This window comes from Scyliorhinus torazame, chromosome 5 (genome assembly GCF_047496885.1).
Source record: "Scyliorhinus torazame isolate Kashiwa2021f chromosome 5, sScyTor2.1, whole genome shotgun sequence".
Classification (NCBI taxonomy): Eukaryota; Metazoa; Chordata; class Chondrichthyes; order Carcharhiniformes; family Scyliorhinidae; genus Scyliorhinus; species Scyliorhinus torazame.
In genome coordinates this window covers 174,616,432-174,634,087 of record NC_092711.1, presented here as the reverse complement: position 1 = coordinate 174,634,087, position 17,656 = coordinate 174,616,432, and the positions used below count along the sequence as shown (strand labels likewise).

Below are 17,656 nucleotides of genomic sequence, written 5' to 3'. Positions count from 1 at the left end.
TTTGTGTGACTGAGCTTCACTCCGGCGGAAACTTCCTCCTGGGCCTTCAGCAAACAAACTTCCAGACGCCGCTGGTTCTCCAGCATTCTGCACCTTTCATCAGCAGTGACGCAAATGATCATCCCCACCCCCGGCTCAAATGAGCTTTACACGTCTGGAGGGGGAAATACCAGGGGCCGAGGTAACGGAAGAACTCAAACTCTTCCTTATAATGTGTAGTGAATGTAGTATCTCTGATCAGGGAGGTATCAAACCTCCACCATCTCGACCTGGGGGTGAGCCCTCGAGCAGAACCTCCAGAAAATCAGGGGGGGGGGGGGGGGGGGATGGGCCGCATGTATGATGTTCCCTGTGGTGCAAACGGACACCAGGCCGTCCTCGGCACGAAGAAGTCGGCGATTCTAGTCTGACATTGCTGTGGGACTGGAAAGAAGGTAAAATCTCCGCCCCTCGGGTGCAAAGTTCTCCAAACATCCACATAATCCACCTCTTCACAAGCCGAGACCAACGCCCGAGCCTGGTAACCGGGTGCTTATCTACCAGAGGATATAAGTGGCCGTTGAAGTCACCAACCACAAAAGAGTTAGTCGAAGCTAACCGCAAAATCCACAAAAGCCTTCACAATGAACTCTGGGGAGTCATTCGGGGATCCATAAACATTCATTATTGAAACAACATCTCCATGCACCAAACCTCTAATGATCACATATCTACCTCCTTTATCCTTGGTGCAGGTTTCAACCTTAAAAGGGATATTTTCATTAATAAGGATTGCCACACCCCTGCTACTTGATGACAAACAGGCGAAAAAAATCCTTCCCACCCAATCCGGCCTCAATTTAAAGTGTTCCTCATCATAGAATCCCTACAGTGTAGAAGGATGCCTTTCAGACCATCGATTCCACACCTGCCTTTGAAAGAGCACCCTACCGAGGCCCATGCCTCCACCGTATCACTGTCACCCAGTAACCCTACCTAACCTATTTGAACACGAAGAGGCTTTTTTGCATTGTCAATCCACCTAACTTGCACATCTTTGCCCTCTGGGAGGAAACTGGAGAACCCAGAGAAAACCCAGGCATACACGAGGAGAAGTTGCAAACCAGGCAGTCACTCGAGGCCCAAATTGAACTTGTGTCCCTGGCGCTGTAAAGCATCTGCGCTAACCACTGTGCCACCTTGCCACACCAAATGGGTTTCCTGTAATAAAGCTATGTTGACTTTCTCCTTACGAAAGGAGAGGATCTTTTTCCTTCTGATAGGGTGATGGATGCCCCGTACATTCCCTGAGAAAATTTGCAGATTAACTGCCTCCATTTGTTAGGCGACAAAGAGAACAGGAACAGATTTTCACACCACAATCGGGTATGTGCCATGACCCCCTCCTCCAACTCAGTTTACACCAGAGGCACCAAAGTATCCCCAAACTATTCCTTTCACGGACAAAAGGCCCGTCTGTACCAGATTAGGATAAAGTCAACAACACATAAACCCTCCCATAATAACAAAAATACAAAAGAATCACGACCACAATAGATCCAAGAGGACTTTCCTCAATATGACTAAGGACCCGGAGGGTTAGCCCCACGGCCAGACTGTCGTTCCCCTCAGGATATCTTTTCCAAACTGAGAACAAGAAAATAAGGGCCAACAAGGGAATGGGGATCGAATGTCCTTCCCACATTTTAGACCCACCCATGAAGACCTACATCCACCACCCCCCACCCGTTGGCAATGGCACTACTCGGTTCTGCCACGATTAACGCTGGGATAATAGAAGAAAGCACACAGCACATCTACTATAACTGAGATAAGATAATACAATTCCCTGCAACACTCGAGGAGAAGAAGACATTCAAGCGGGACTTACAGAATAATAACTCCCTTCAACAGGATAAAAGATAACAAATTCAGACAACACCACCATGACAGTGAAAGAGTCCGGATTAGAGCCTGAGTTAGTCTGAGCTGCAAACCATCCCTCCAAATCTTTTCCCTTCATGGATTAAACGAAGACCAAGGCAGCAGTCGGATTATCGAAAGTTATGACGGAGTTGTCAAATATAATTTTCAGGGTCACAGGACAAAGCGACATAATTCACTCCCACAGCCTTCAGTTCCCTTCAAACTTCATCAAAGTCTTGATGCTTCGTTTGCGTTGCTGTTGAAAAATCCTGGAATAAGGTAATCCTCACTCCCTCATGGAGGCAGGCCCCACCTCGCCTTACCCAACTCCAGGACCTTCTGGTGATCTTTCAAGTTGTGGAAGTGAATGATTACAGGCCTGGGATGAAAACTATCCCTCAGCCTCAAAGACAGGATCCGATGCCCTTTCTAATTTGAAACACCCAGGCTTCACACCCAGCTTGAGAGAACGTGGCAGCCGGTCCTCGAAGAACCTAACGGGAGCCTCACCCTCCACACCTTCTGGCAGGCCGATGACTCGGATGTTCTTTCTCTGACCCTCGGTTTTCGGAGTCCTCCAGGACCTCCCCCACGTCACTCGGCCAGTTTTCCAAGGATTTAATTCTTGCCTTCGCCGAGGAGGCAACTTGCTCAACATTCAGGATTCTCTCCTCGGGCTCATTGTGTTTTGCAGCTCGGCCTCATGAGCTCACGGAAATTGAGTCAGCACACTCAGCCTCTGGTCAGTAACACGGAGAATGTCGCTGACATAGATCGGCCAATGATTCCATGGAATAGACGAGCAGGCTCGATGGGCCAAATCCAACTGCAGGTCCTATTTGTTATGGTCTCTGTATCCAGGACAGGAAGCAGTGAGCAGGGATCTGTCAATCAGCCTGAATCAGCACCTTTTAGGAGAATTGGGAGGGTGAATATTAGATACAGCAGAGTGAGAATGGAGGGAGAGTGTGTGGGATGGAGATTTACAGCATTTGGGGAATAAGAGAGGAAAGAATGTTCTCTAGAAACTAGAATTGTCTGTTCTGAATTTCTAATCAGTGCTGACAGTGATGTCTTTTGGAAATTGTTTTTCCAGGATATTAGAAGAGGAGGAATTACAGACAGAAATCTCTAACATCCCGTCTCAATCTGGCTGAGTCTCTCAATTCCTTGGAACTGAATATCACCGGGGTTTGAATCGAGAAGGAGAAATGTTTATCTGTTCTTTCGGCTACAAACGATTTTAACCATCAGTGTGACTGGAAAAGCACCGTGACACACACACCCGAGTGAGAGTGTTCCAGAGCATTGACTGTGGAAAGAGCTTTAACCAGTTACACAGCCTGAAAAGACATCGCACCATTTACAGCGGGGAGAGACTGTACACATGTTCTCTGTGTGGATGAGGCTTCAACTGATTGTCAAACCTGGAGAAACACAAAGAGACCTCAAACAATGGAGAAACCATGGAAATGTGGGGACTGTGGGAAGGGATTCAGGGCTCCATCTCAGCTGGAAGCTCATCAACGCATTCACACTGGGGAGAGGCCTTCACCTGCTCTCAGTGTGAGAAGGGATTCACTCAGTTATCCAACCTGCGGATACACCAGTATGTTCACACTGGGGAGAGGCCGTTCACCTGCTCTTAGTGTGAGAAGGGATTCACTGATTCATCGAACCTGCGCAGGCATCAGCGGGTTCACACTGGTGAGAGGCCGTTTACCTGCTCTCAGTGTGAGAAGGGATTCACTACTTCATCGAGCCTGCGGACACACCAGCGAGTTCACACTGGGGAGAGGCAGTTCACCTGCTCTCAGTGTGAGAAGGAATTCACTTGGTTATCCACCCTGCGGAACCACCAGCGAGTTCACACTGGGGAGAAGGCGTTAACCTGCTCTGAGTTAGAGAAGGCATTCAGATATCCATACACCCTGCAGGAACACCAGCGAGTTCACACCTGGAAGAGGCCATTCACCTGCTCTGAGCAGGGGAGACATTCAATGAACCATCCCAACTACGGAGACACTAGCAAGTTAATTCTGGGGAGAGACCATTCATCAGCTCTCAATGTGGGGAGGGGTTTGTGATTCATCACACCTGTTGTGACTCCAACAAGTTCACAATAAATTACAGATGTTGGCTTCGTTGTTATTGTTTCTGCTCTCACTGACATCCAGGACTGCATTTTGTTCATTCTGACATCTGGTGAATGGTGATGATTGGAGGGTTTCTTTCTGCTGGATTGGCCGGTTCTAACACCTCTGCCTCCGGTGGGCTGACCATTTTTGAGGCTAGTTGCGATTACCTGGTTCCAAGTTTGACGAGGAGCACAGAATGAAAAGGTGTTTGCACGTTGGAAGATATTCAGTTCCCAAAGCAGCCACGTTGCCATGAAGGTGGGCTGTGGTGGTTACATGTTCTTTTGTCTAATTTATCTGGATGTTTCTCGCAGAAGGAAACTGTCATGGTATGAGGGGCAATTTGTCTGGTAGATTGGGAAATTACAATAAACATATCACTGAAAGTGGCAACGCAGGTGGATAAGGAGCTAAGAAGGCAGACGGCATGCTTGTCTTCATTGGTCTGGGCATTGAGTATAAAAATTGGCAAGTCATGCTGCAGCTGTACAGAACCTTAGTTAGGCCACACGTGGAATATTGCCTCCAATTCTGGTCACCACATTACCAAAAGGATATGTCACATCCAAGGCTGGAATCGAACCTGTGTCTCTGGTATTGTGAGCAGCTGTACCACTGTGCCGCCGAACTGTATTGCTTGATTAGAGATGGGTGTGTGGGAAAAACTTTATTTAGGAGCAAGTTTTAAAAAAAATTATTTTTATTCAGGTTTTTATCGAAACAGAATTTTTACATAACCATTAACAACATTTAACAAAACAAGGTGAACGTCAACATTATATAAAAAAAAAAAGAATATGCAGTAAGTAAACATTCCCCCTCCCCCCGGATTGCTGCTGCTGCTGACATTTACTGCTCTCCTAGAAAGCTGCCACCTCCGAGAGAACCCCATCATGGACCCTCTCAAGGCAAACTTTATTTTCTCAAGACTGAGAAACCCAGCTATGTCACTAACCCAGGTCTCCACAATCGGGGCTTTCTAGTCTCCACATTAAAAGGATCCGTCTCCGGCCTACCAGGGAGGCAAAGGCCAAAACCTCGGCCTCTTTCGCTTCCTGAACTCCCGGATCGTCTGACACACCAAAGATCGCTATCTCTGGACTCGGTACCACCCGCGTGTTTAGGATCTTGGACATTGCCTTAGCGAATCCCAGCCAGAATCCTTTGAGAGCCGGACATGCCCAGATCATATGAATATGGTTCGCTGGGTTTCCCGCACATCTATCCTCAACCCCAAAGAACTTGCTCATTCTTGCTGTCGCCATGTGTGCCTGATGGACCACCTTAAACTGAATTAAGCTAAGCCTGGCACATGATGAAGAGGAATTGACCCTATTTAGGGCTTCCACCCACAGGCCCGCATCCAGCTCCCCGCCTAGCTCCTCCCACTTGCCCTTAAGTTCCACCACTGGGGCTTCCTCCGCCTCCTGTAGTTCTTGGTAGATGCCCGACACCTTCCCCTCCCCAACCCAGGTGCCAGAGACCACCCAATCCTTTATCCTACGTGGGGGTAGCAACGGAAATGCCACCACCTGTTTTTTTAGAAAGGCGCATACCTGAAGGTATCTGAAGGCATTTCCAGAGGGCAGATTAAATTTCTCCTCCAGCTCTGAACTAAAGAGGTTTGTGTGCACACAGATATTGACATGAAGGGTTTTTTATATTCACAGACCCTGAAGCAGATTATTGCAAGTCGCACTGAGGTGATTTCAGGTGGTGCTATTCCCATGTGTTTGCTGTCCTTGTCCTTCATGACAGTCAAGGTTATGAGTTTAGAAGTTGATGTCGAAGGTCCTCTGTTGAGTTCACAGATCATAGAATTTACAGTGCAGAAGGAGGCCATTCAACCCATCGAGTCTGCACCGGCCCTTGGAAAGAGCACCCCACTTAAGACCACGCCTCCACCCTATCTCCTTAACCCAGAAACCCCACCAAACCTTTTTGGACACTAAGGGCAATTTATCTTGGCCAATCCACCTAACCTGCACAGCTTTGGACTGTGGGAGGAAACCGGAGCACCCAGAGGAAATCCATGCAGACCTGGGGAGAATGTGCAGACTCTGCACAGACAATGACCCAAGCCAGGAATTCAACCTGGGACCCTGGAGCTGTGAAGCAACTGTGCTGCCCCAACCACTGTGCTACCGAGTTGCCCTACCACTGTGCTACCGAGTTGCCCCACCACTGTGCTACTGTGAAACATCTTGTAGATGGTACACACACTGCCACCATTGTGCTCTGGAGGTCAAGGGAGTCACTGTTTCAGGTGATGGTTGGGGTACTGAGCAAGCAGATGCTTTGTCCTGTGTAAAACATGATGTGGAGATGCCGGCGTTGGACTGGGGTGATCATTGTAAGAAGTCTCACAACACCAGGATCAAGTCAATAGGTTTGTTTGAAATCACAAGCATTCGGAGGACTGCTCCTTCATCAGGTCTCACTTCACCTGATGAAGGAGCAGTGCTCCGAAAACCTTTGATTTCAGATAAACCTGTTGGACTTTAACCTGGTGTTGTGAGATGTCTTACTGCATAAAACAGACTCCATAATTTGAATAAGACTGGCTGATAAATAATAATTGTTGTCGGAAAGGACTGTGACCGAGAATATATAACCAATTCAGTCCACTTGAAAAAAGATCTGCTCTTCAAAGATATATCCGAAGAAATCCCATTTGATGTTTTTAGTTGAATTTATTGCCTCAGCAGCTCACTCAGATACCGGACTGGCAAAGGCATTGATTGGACAATAGCTGGGAACAATGATCCAAAATGTTCTGTGAGTGAAACATTTTCTCTTTAACCCGGAATGGACTCTGTCAGAGTTAAAGGCAATACCAGGCTAAATTACATTGAATATACAGCACAGAAACAGGCCATTCAGCCCAACCCATCTCTGCCAGTATTTCTACTTCACTTCATCCTCCTCGCATGCTTTCCCATCTTACTCTATCAGTGTATCCGTCTGTTTATTTCTCCCTCATGTCTTCATCCAGCTTCCTCTTCAATGTATCAATGTTATTCACCTCCACCACTCACTGTGGTAGTGAGTTCCACATTCTCATTACTCTCTGGAAAGAAGTTTCTCCTGAATTCAGTTTTGTTCTTCCCCCTACAAGTGGGGAACACCCTCTGTGTTTATCAAAAGCTTTGATAATTTTAATGACCTCAATTAGCCCCTCGACCTTGTATTTTGAAAGGAGAAAAGTGACCAAGCCTTCATTGTGAAAGTGAAAATCGCTTATTGTCACAAGTAGGCTTCAAATGAAGTTACTGTGAAAATCCCCTAGTCGCCACATTCCGGCGCCTGTTCGGGGAGGCTGGTACGGGAATTGAACCGTGCCTTGGTCTGCTTTAAAAACCAGCTCTTTAGCCCTGTACTAAATCAGCCCCAGACTTTGAGAATAGAAGATTCACTGAGAATGGGTGGGCTAGGCTGGTCTTTATGAATTAGATGGTTGATCAGACTGTTCATGGACAGGTACTTGGTATTTGGGAGTAGTCGAGGAATTCAAGTGGCAGTCATCAATAAAGCATTAATTTTCATTTGGACACCACATTTTTTAAAAAAAATTAGAGTGCCTAATTATGTTTTTGCAATTGAGGGGCAATTTAATGTGGCCAATTCACCTAACTGGCACATCTTTGGATTGTGGGGGTGAACCCTCGCACACACAGGGAGAATATGCAAACTCCACACAGACAGTCAACTTGGGCTGGGAGGATACCAAGGTCCTCAGCGCCGTAGGCAGAAGTGTTAACCACTGTGCCACCGTGCCCCCCTGTTGGTTATCGCATTTGACTTAATAAAAATGCCAAGGATTTTCCTGGAACATTGTAAAACAAAGTTTCACGAAAGTTGTCGAAGATCTTGATGTGACACAAAATACTGCTATCTCAGAAATTCTACATCTCATTCCCCCACATATTCTCTCCTTCCTGTTCATTTCGAAACTAATTCATTCCACTATCGTCCTGCTTTTCCCCAAAATCTCCTCCCTGAAGGCGCTGACTCTGGATGAGGAATGGCGGCCACAGCACCCACAATCCCCCGCGGTGAGGAAACCGCTCCATTCGCCGGGCGGGCGGCCGGACTGCGCATGTCCCTGGGAGCGATGGGAAACTGCGCATGTGCAGGAAGATCCCACCTCCTGACCTTTCTGCTGGGCTCTTGACCAATGGGAACAGTTGGAGGACCGGAAGGACTCTGGTTCTGAGGGAAAAGGAAGTGAATCCCCAGGGAGGGTGCAGACTCTGGAAAGGTTGGCTCAGGTCTCTCAGTAGGTTCACGGATTGTGCGAAAATTGCTGGCGGTAAATAGTGAGGAGGATAGTCTTTGGTTGCAGGAGGACAATCTTTAATATTGACAAAAGTAACCCTGAAGCGTCCATCTAATTCAGTTAGAAATTATTGATCATCTCTGCTTGAGAACCTTCATTGGCAGAAAGTTCCAGATCATGATCAATCACTACCTCCTGTATCTTAACCAACTGATACAATCCTATACATTAAAAACAATTTTCGTCCTGTTACATATTTCCGTTAGGATGGCAGTCTTCATGAAGATTTCCAGGGCTCTCTGTCCACGATTGTAAGCAGTGAGCATGGATCTGTCAATCAGCCTGAATCAGCACCTTCAGGAGAATTGGGAGGGTGAATATTAGATACAGCAGAGTGAGAATGGAGGGAGAGTGTGTGGGACGGAGATTTACAGCTTTTGGGAAGTGAGAGAGGACAGAATGTTCCATAGAAACTAGAAATGTCTGTTCTGAATTCCGATCCTGTACTGACAATGGTGTATTTTGTAAACTCCTTTTACAGGGTATCAGAAGAGGAAGAATTACAGACAGAAATCTCAAACCAAACCTCACGTCCCGATTTGACAGATTCACTCCATTCACCGGGACTTGAATATCATCAGCCTTTGAATTGAGAAGCAAAAAGGTTTGTCTGTTCTTCCTGCTTCAGATGGTTTTAACCATCAGTGTGACTGGAAAATCACCGAGCCACACACACCCGAGTGAGAGTGTTCCAGAGCACTGACTGGAAAGAGCTTTAACCAGTTACACAAACTGAAAATAAACAGCAGGGAGAGACCGTACGAGTTCTGTGTGAGCCTTCAACTGATTGTCCAACCTGGAGAGACACAAGGACACCAGCACCATGGAGAAACCATGGAAATGTGGGGACTGTGGGAAGAGATTCAGATTGTCATCTATACTAGAAACTCATCGACGCATTCACACTGGGGAGAGGCCGTTCACCTGCTCTTAGTGTGGGAAGGGATTCATTACGTTATCCCACCTGAAGAAGCACCAGCCAGTCCATGTCGGGGCGAAGCCATTCACCTGCTCCACATGTGGGGAGGGGTTCAGTACTTCATCTGAACGGCGTACACACCAACAAGTTCACACTGGGGAGGGACCATTCACCCACAGTGAGTGTGGGAAGGGATTTACTCAGGTATCCAATCTGCTGGGCCACACTGTCACTCACAGCAATGAGAGACCCTTTAAATGCTCTCACTGTGGGAGCAGCTTCAAAAGGTCTCACAAACTGATGAACCGTGGGTTTCCTCCGGGTGCTCCGGTTTCCTCCCACAGTCCAAAGATGTGCAGGTTAGGTGGATTGGCCATGATAAATTGCCCTTAGTGTCCAAAATTGTCCTTAGTGTTGGGTGGAGTTACTGGGTTATGGGGATAGGGTGGAGGTGTTGACCTTGGGTAGGGTGCTCTTTCCAAGAGCCGGTGCAGACTCGATGGGCCGAATGGCCTCCTTCTGCACTGTAATTTCTATGATAACCATCAGTGCATTCACACTAGGGAGAGACCGTTCAGCTGCTCTCATTGCACAATGAGGTTTCAAAACTCATCCCATCTGCTGACACACCAGATCCTGCACACCGGAGAGAGGCCGTTCACCTGCTCTCAGTGTAGAAAGGGATTCACTCAAATAAGCAACCTGCGGAGACACGAGCGAATTCACACTGGGAAGAGGTCGTTCACCTGCTCTGATTGTGGGGAGGGATTCACTCGGTTATCCCACCTGCAGGCACACCAGCGAATTCACACTGGGGAGAGGCCGTTTATCTGCTCTGACTGTGGGAAGGGATTCACTCAGTTACCCAATCTGCAAGCACACCAGGAGTTCACACTGGGGAGAGGCCATTCACCTGCACAGTGTGTGGGAAGGGATTCACTTGGTCAACACTTCTGCTGAGACACCAGTGAGTTCACAAGTGATGACAGGGGTTGGATTCTGCTGTTATTGCTGCTGTTAATCACATCCAGGACTGAACCATGTTCATTCTGACACTTGGTGAAGTGGGAGGGTGGGAGAGTTTCTTTCTGCTGGACCGGCCGGTCTCACAACTGTACTTCCAGTGGGCTGATGCTCTTTGAGCCTGGGAGAGCACATTTCCACTGAAGTGATCCATGAAAGCTGATGAAGGACATTTATTTTATCCTGAATAGTAAATCCTGTTTTTCCCCCATTACAGGTAGATTTAAAATAAACACAGAAAGAACTGGAAAAACGCAGCAGGACTGGCAGCATCTGTGAGAGAGGAAACAGAGTTAATGTTTCACGTCCAATGTAACTCTACCTGAGAGCTAAAGAGAGGGAGAAATGTGATGGGTTTGATGCTGGTGAGAAAGGGGGAGGGTCAGACAGAACAAAAGAGAAAATCAGCGATAGGGGAGATTAAATGATAAAAATGTCCTGGAACGACTTCCAGTGGAGGCCCTGAGTTTATCGGCCGCACACAACGTGGCTCCTGCTTGGAAGCTTGGGTTTCTGGCCCTTTCTGCCCGGTTAATGGGCGCTTTGTTTGTAAAAAGTGCAGAATAAGTGGAGGGAGTTGGTTTTTCCTCCAAAGTGGAATATCAGCAGGTTACAACACCGGGCAAAAGTCGAGTATAGCCTTAGCTTGAGATGGAGGATCTGTGTGGTGCAGCAACTGAGAGTATGGCGGAGTTGGAGGATGTTTCGGCAGCATCGGAAAGAGATGCAAGAGGACTGGTCCAGGGCGATTGAGGAAACAGTAGCCCCTCTTCGTGGGAGGGTGGAGAGGGTGGAGGAACGCCTGGAGTCACAAGGTGCAATGATCCGAGAGGTGGAAAGGACGGTGTTGGATCCCAGTGATCAGATCGTGTTGCAGGAGGCAGAGATGGTGATGCTGGGAGAGGCTTGCAAGGTGCTGAGGGCGAAGGTGGACGACCAGGAGAATCAGTCCAGGCGACAGAATCTGTGAATTGTAGGTCTGAGGAAGGAGTGGAGGGAACGAGTGCCATGGGCTATGTATTGAAAATGTTCACTAAGCTGGTTGAGGAGGGGGTCTTCAATAAGGCCCCGGAGGTGGATTGGGCCCCCCGATCATTACAACGGAGGCCGAGAGCAGGGGAGCCGCTGCAGGCAGTGATCGGCTGGATGCACCAGTTCCAGGCGAAGGAGAGGATTCTGAGGTGGGTGAAGTCGACGTGAGACTGTAGCTGGGAGGGGAATCTGATCCGGTTCTACCAGGACATTGGGGCCGACCTGGCCAAATGGCAGACGGGTTGTAACAGGGCCCAGGCGGCGCTCTTTCGACCAAGGTCTGGTTCGGGGTGTTGTATCCGGACAAACTCTGGGTGACTTTCACAAGGGCAAAGGACATTATTTTACGATGTCAGAAGAAGCGGATGACTTGGTCAAGGAGCTTGGTTTGGGGGAGGAGTAATGGTGGGATCTGTTCTGTCTCGACGTGTATATACAAGTTTTGTAAATGTTACGTTTTTTGCATGTTATGACTCGGGCTCATATGGGTGGGTTCTTCCCTGAGGTTGAGGACAGATGTGAGAGGTACAGGAGGGGGCCTGTCAATCATGTTCACATGTTTTGGGTGTGCCCGAAGTTCGGGGATTCTGGCCATTGATTTCCGAGACCCTGCCGGAAGTGTGGGGGTGACGATGGAGCCGTGCTCTTTAGTGGGGCTTTCATGTGTTTCGGATCTGCCAGAGCTGCTGGAGGGGAACGGGGTCTTCACCACTCTGATTGCCCGGCGGCGAATCTCACTGGGTTGGAGGTCGGTCGCCCCACCGAAGATATCGGCATGGTTGGGGGATTTGACGGAATTTCTGCAGTTGGAGAAGACTTAAGTACGTTCTCCGAGGGTGAAGAGGTTTCTATTTAAGACGGAGGGTCTTTCTGTCTCTATTTGAGGATCTGTTTGTCGCCGTGGGGGGGGGTGGTCAGTTGGGAAAGGGATGTTGGGGTAGTTTCGGGAAGAAAAGGGGGAAAATGACAAACTGTTTGAAAGCCAATGGTATTTGATTGTTGTTTATTTGTATAATTGATTGTGTTTGGAATAAAATACATATATTAAAAACACAAACTAAAAGTCTAATGATCTTCTCTATTATTGGTAGAAAAAACCCATCTGGTTTACTAATGCCCGTTAGGGAAGGAAATCTGCCTCCTTACCTGGTCTGGACTACATGTGACTCCAGATCCACAGCAATGTGGTTGACTCTGAAATGGCCCAGCACAAAGCTGTAAGAATCTGCAAGGATGTTTATTCCATAGAATGGAATTCGACAGTGCAGAAAGGGACCACGGGGCCCATCGAGTCTGCACGGACCCTACCAAGAGCAGCTACCTCAGTATATCCCCCCGCCATATCCCCATAATCCCACTTAACCTGTATATCTTTGGACTGTGGGAGGACTCCAGAGCGATGGAGGAAACCCATGGAAACACGGGGAGAATATGCAAACTCCACACAGACAGTCACCCAAGGCTGGAATTGAATCCGGGTCGCTGGCACTGTGAGGCAGGAGTGATATTATGAATGAAACCGGACTATTTGCATGCCAGACATCAAAAGCAGCAATCAATAGACAGAGCTAAACGATCCAACAACCAATGGATCAGATCTGAGCTCTGCAGTCCTGCAAGTAACTTTGAGCCACACAAATGCCAGGCAATGACCACCTCCCTCATGAGAGAATCTAACCACCTCCCCATGTCATTCAATGGCATTACCATTGATAAATTCCCCACTATCAACATCTTGGGGGTTACCATTGACCAGAAACTGAACTGGACTAGCCATATAAATACAGTGGCTACAAGAGTGGGTCAGAGGCTGGGAATCCTGCTGTGAGTCACTCACCTCCTAACTCCTGAAAGCCTGTCCATTATCGAGAGGTCAGGGGTGTGATGGATCACTCTCCACTTGCCTTGATGAGTGCATCTCCAAAATTAAAGAAGCTCAGCACCTTCCAGGACAATTCAGCTCATTTCATTCACTCCACCACCAAGGCACAGCAGCAGCAGTGTGTGTACCATCTACAAAATGCACAGCAGGAACTCACCGAGGCTCCTGAGAGAGTACCTTCCCACGACCATATAGAAGGACAAGGAGAGCAGACAGACAGGAACACCACCACGTGGGTGTTCCTCGCCAAACCACACACCATCCTGATTTGTAAATATATCACTGTTCCTTCAGTCGCTAATAGCATAGTGGATGTACCAACACCACATGGACTGCAGTGGTTGAAGAAGGCAGCTCACCAGTACCTTCTCTAAGGCAACTAGGGATGGTAAATAAATGCTGGGTCGAGCCAGCAAAGCCCACATCCCGTAACTATGTATTTTTTTATTTAAAAATTCGATTGGGCCAATAATGGACTTGGGAGAAATAATACTGAGTAAGAACTGTCCACAAGTTGGACGGGGGTAAAGAGGGAGCTGGAGAATATTTTACAGTCTCGTTTTATCTGTTGCTTAAAGCATCTGTCCTTATGTACCAGTAACTTAGAACTCACGGCATTCCTTCAGGAGAAAAGATTGCGTAGATGTTACCGCAGGCGGGGCCAGAACAGAACTGGAAGAGAACGGAGTGAAATTGAGTGAGGGGTTGGAGAGAGAGTTCTCGTCCCCCTCTAGGTGTGGACTGTAAGAATCCTGGGGGACTCCGTGCTTCGGGTTTTCTTGTTAATTAGTGAACATTAAATTAAATTCTATGACTGGCTGTGGATTTATTTTGAATTTGATTGTTACACTGCTCCTGTTTTTATTCCTGTTGTGATTACGCTCTGGGTAAGGATGGTTGACAGGTGACAGGGTGGGAAATTGTGGTTTGGGTCTTCACTGACCAAATGTTTTATTGATCCGAAAGGTGTAAAAGGGACCAAACTCCAGCAGAAATCGAGCAGAGCTGAGAACAGACGACTTGCTGTGTGGGAACAGGGAGATAAACAGTTCCCAGAGGACAGAGAAAACAAGAGTGCCTGGAATCCTAGACAACACCCTGGTGTCAAGGCCACCATGTTTTCACTGCTTGGCATGGGAATGCTGACTCCCTGTACCGGGGACGGAGCGTGGGGAAGACAATTGTTTGAGAGTTTGGAGTGGCTTGGGCGGGTACAGATGGTTCAATGACAGACTTTGTAATTGGTCCGTTCAAATGTTATCTCGGCAATGATTGGGTTAAATCAGTCTCCATAGACTTTGTGATGTAATAAGAAGGGATTCCCCGAGCACAGAGATTTGTTGAGGTTTTACACATTCCACTGACTGGGACCATGGCATCTGGGGCAGAGCAGGGAGCATTTACCTGGAGATGGTGCTTCTACCCAGAGTGTAATGGGAATGCTGCTGCACTTTGATATTACTGCTGAGACACAGGAACAGGAGCAGGCCATTCGGCCCCTCGAGCCCACTCCACCATTCAATAAAATCAGGGCTGATCTGATTGTGGTCTTAACTCCACTTTCCTTCCTCCACCCTTTCACTCCCTCTTCAATCAAGAATCTATCAAATTCAATCTGAAAACATATTCACTGACCCTGCTTCCAGCACCCTCTGGAGAAAGAGAGATTTACAGACCCACGGCCCTCAGGAGAAAAACAATATTCTCATCCGCGTCTTAAATGGAAGACCCCTAATATTTAAGCAGTGTCCCCTAATTCTAGTCTCTCCCACAAGGGGAAACATTCTCTCAGCAATCTCTCTGTCAATTCCACTCATGATCTTATTGAAACACATGAGATCCTCTCTCATTCTGCTAAACTGCAATGGATACAGTCCCAACCTGTCAAACCTTTCCTCAGAGGATAACCCCCTCATTCCAAGAATCCGGGGAGTCAACCTCCTCTGAACTGCTTCTGATGCAATTATCTCATTTCTGAAATAAGGAGACCCAAACTGTACACAGTGCTCTAAAAATGGTCTCACCAAGGTCCTGTACAACTGCAACAAAACATCCCGACTTGTTTATTTCAATCTCTTTGCCATACACAACATTCCATTGTGCTTCCCAAGTGATTTCAACTCACTCGATAAAGCCTGATTAAACTGTTCAAGGACCCGATCGAGCCACTTGCTGTACCTGCAAACTAACTTACTGTGACTCCTGTACACGGACGCCCAGATCCCTCTGTACCTCATCGTTCTGTAATGTCTCACCATTTAAATAATATTGTTTTATTTAATCCTTCCTGCCAAAGTGGACAATTCACATTTTCCCACATTATCCTCCATCTGTCGAGTTTTGTCCATTCACTTAATGTCCTTTGCAGACTCCTTATGTCCACTTCACAAATTACTTTCTGAACTATGTGTCATCAGAACATTTAGCCACCATACATTCAATCCCATCACCCAACTCATTGATATAGATTGTAAATAGTTGAGGGCCCAGCACTGATCCTTGTGACACTCCACTTGTCACATCTTACCAACCCAGAAATTACCCATTTAAACCTACTCTCTGCTTCCTGTGAGCTAACCAATCCTCTATCCCTGCTGATATGTTAACCCCCTACATCATGAGCTCCTATTATGTGTAATAACCTTTGATGTGGCCCCTTGGAAAATACCTTCTGGAAATCTAGATAAACCACATCTCCAGGTTTCCCTTTATTGACATTCCTTGTTACTTCCTCAAAGAGCCTGGATAAATTAGTTCATCCCTGAATCTCATTTTTAAACATTGTGTGTCAAAAGAAAAGGTCTCCTCCACCCCTCTGGCTCCTTTGCTAATTACCTTTGAGGGGCTCACTCTCTGTTAAAGAGCCTGCCAACCCCTCTCACCCACTTTCCCCAAAGTGAATGAATTTAATCAGAAAAAGACCAAAAAACCCAAATATTTTTAATGAAACAAGTTTATTAATGAAACAGAACATGGGTTTTAAAAAAATTAATCAGAAAATGACTTAAGGATCAAAGACAACCAGAGTAAAAGAATAACCAGAATAAAAACATGTTCACAATGTTCCAGACCCAAATGTTTCTCTTCAGCTCTCCTGTACCTTGCTCCCGTGACTCCCCACATTGGACACAGGGGCACTGAACCTTGGGGTCATGTCCCCATCAAGCCTAGTTACTCCACCGTCGAACCCCGATTGGTTGGGGATCCATTTTCCAGTCAGTCCTCCAGCACCTTCCTGTCCCTTTATTAGTGACATACCCGTGACAATTTCCCAACTGGGGTGCAGGTCCCAGCTAAATTCAGTCCTCAGCTCCTTTGCCTGTCACTGATGTGAGCAATAGAGAGACAGAAAGGTTCCAAAAGGCTCAAATGGGAAGTCAAAACTTGTGGATTCGGATCTCTGTGAAGATCAGTAATTAATATTAAAAAAATCAAATTCCCAGTCAACAAATTAAAAGATCACATGACAAGACGTCTTTAGGACTTTTGCTGCAACAAACAAAATAGAAACAACATTAACTAATCACTATTTTTGAAGGAAACCTACACATTAAAGTATAAAATATAACTTTTCCCTTTTACACAATCTAAACTTCCACCCCACATTATTCTCTACTCTACCCCGGAAGTCGAAACTTAATTGTCTCAGAACCAGTCCAAAGTGATTATTCATTCCAGAGGTTTCCGTTCCTTTCTTTTCCCAATCTGCAGGCTTTAACCCCAGAACTGTCAATCACAGCGAATGATTGGCGAGCTACCAGAAAACAGGCATAAATAGGTCATTTTCTGGTTGGCAAGATGTAACGAGTGGAGTGTCACAGGGATCAGTGCTGGGACCTCAACCTTTAAAGTTTATATAAATGACTTGGATGACGGGACTGAAGGTATGATCGTTACATTTCCTAACATTGTGGCCAAAAAGGGAGAGGAGGTGGTGCTGCGCCGTTAACAAGGATGATGTTAGTACGTAAGGGAGGATTCACAGATCAGGAATACAAAATGTGGAAACTGTTTGGGTGGAGCTAAGAAACAGCAGAGGGCAGCAAACATTGGTAAGAATTGTTTATAGACCACCAAACAGTAGTGGTTTTGTGTGCACTGTAAAAGCTTCTATAGGTACGTAAAAAGGAAATATTTAGCGAAGACAAACGTGAGTCCATTACAGGGAGAATCAGTAGAATGTATAGTAGTGTGAATAGAGAAATGGCAGATTATCCACATTTAAAATTTTAATTTTTTTAAAATTTAGAGTACCCAATAATTTTTTACAATTAAGGAGCAATTTAGCGTGGCCAGTCCACCTACCTAGCACATCTTTGGGTTGAGGGGGTGAGACCCACGCAGACACAGGGAGAATGTGCAAACTCCACATGGACAGTGACCTGGGGCCAGGATCGAACCCGGGTCCTCAGCGCCGT

General features: G+C 46.9%; 1 protein-coding gene and 2 long non-coding RNA genes across 6 annotated transcripts in view; all 3 read left to right on the top strand.

Moving 5' to 3' along the window:
- LOC140422400 (uncharacterized) overlaps window positions 1-17,656 on the top strand; it is a 78,297-nt gene that overhangs the window by 36,556 nt on the left and 24,085 nt on the right. Inside the window, 1 exon segment of the mRNA XM_072507429.1 lies at window positions 9,865-10,160. Coding sequence (XP_072363530.1) covers window positions 9,865-10,160 — 296 coding nt within the window.
- On the top strand, window positions 42-4,051 carry LOC140422413 (uncharacterized). Its single transcript, XR_011947444.1, has 2 exons — window positions 42-181; window positions 3,002-4,051. It is a non-coding gene; the product is annotated as an uncharacterized lncRNA (long non-coding RNA).
- LOC140422411 (uncharacterized) lies at window positions 6,634-9,143 on the top strand. Of its 4 annotated transcripts, none has more exons than XR_011947442.1 (2): window positions 6,634-6,821; window positions 8,864-9,143. It is a non-coding gene; the product is annotated as an uncharacterized lncRNA (long non-coding RNA). The 4 variants fall into 4 exon arrangements; XR_011947440.1 differs by lacking the exon at window positions 6,634-6,821 and adding an exon at window positions 8,267-8,304; XR_011947439.1 differs by lacking the exon at window positions 6,634-6,821 and adding an exon at window positions 8,267-8,322.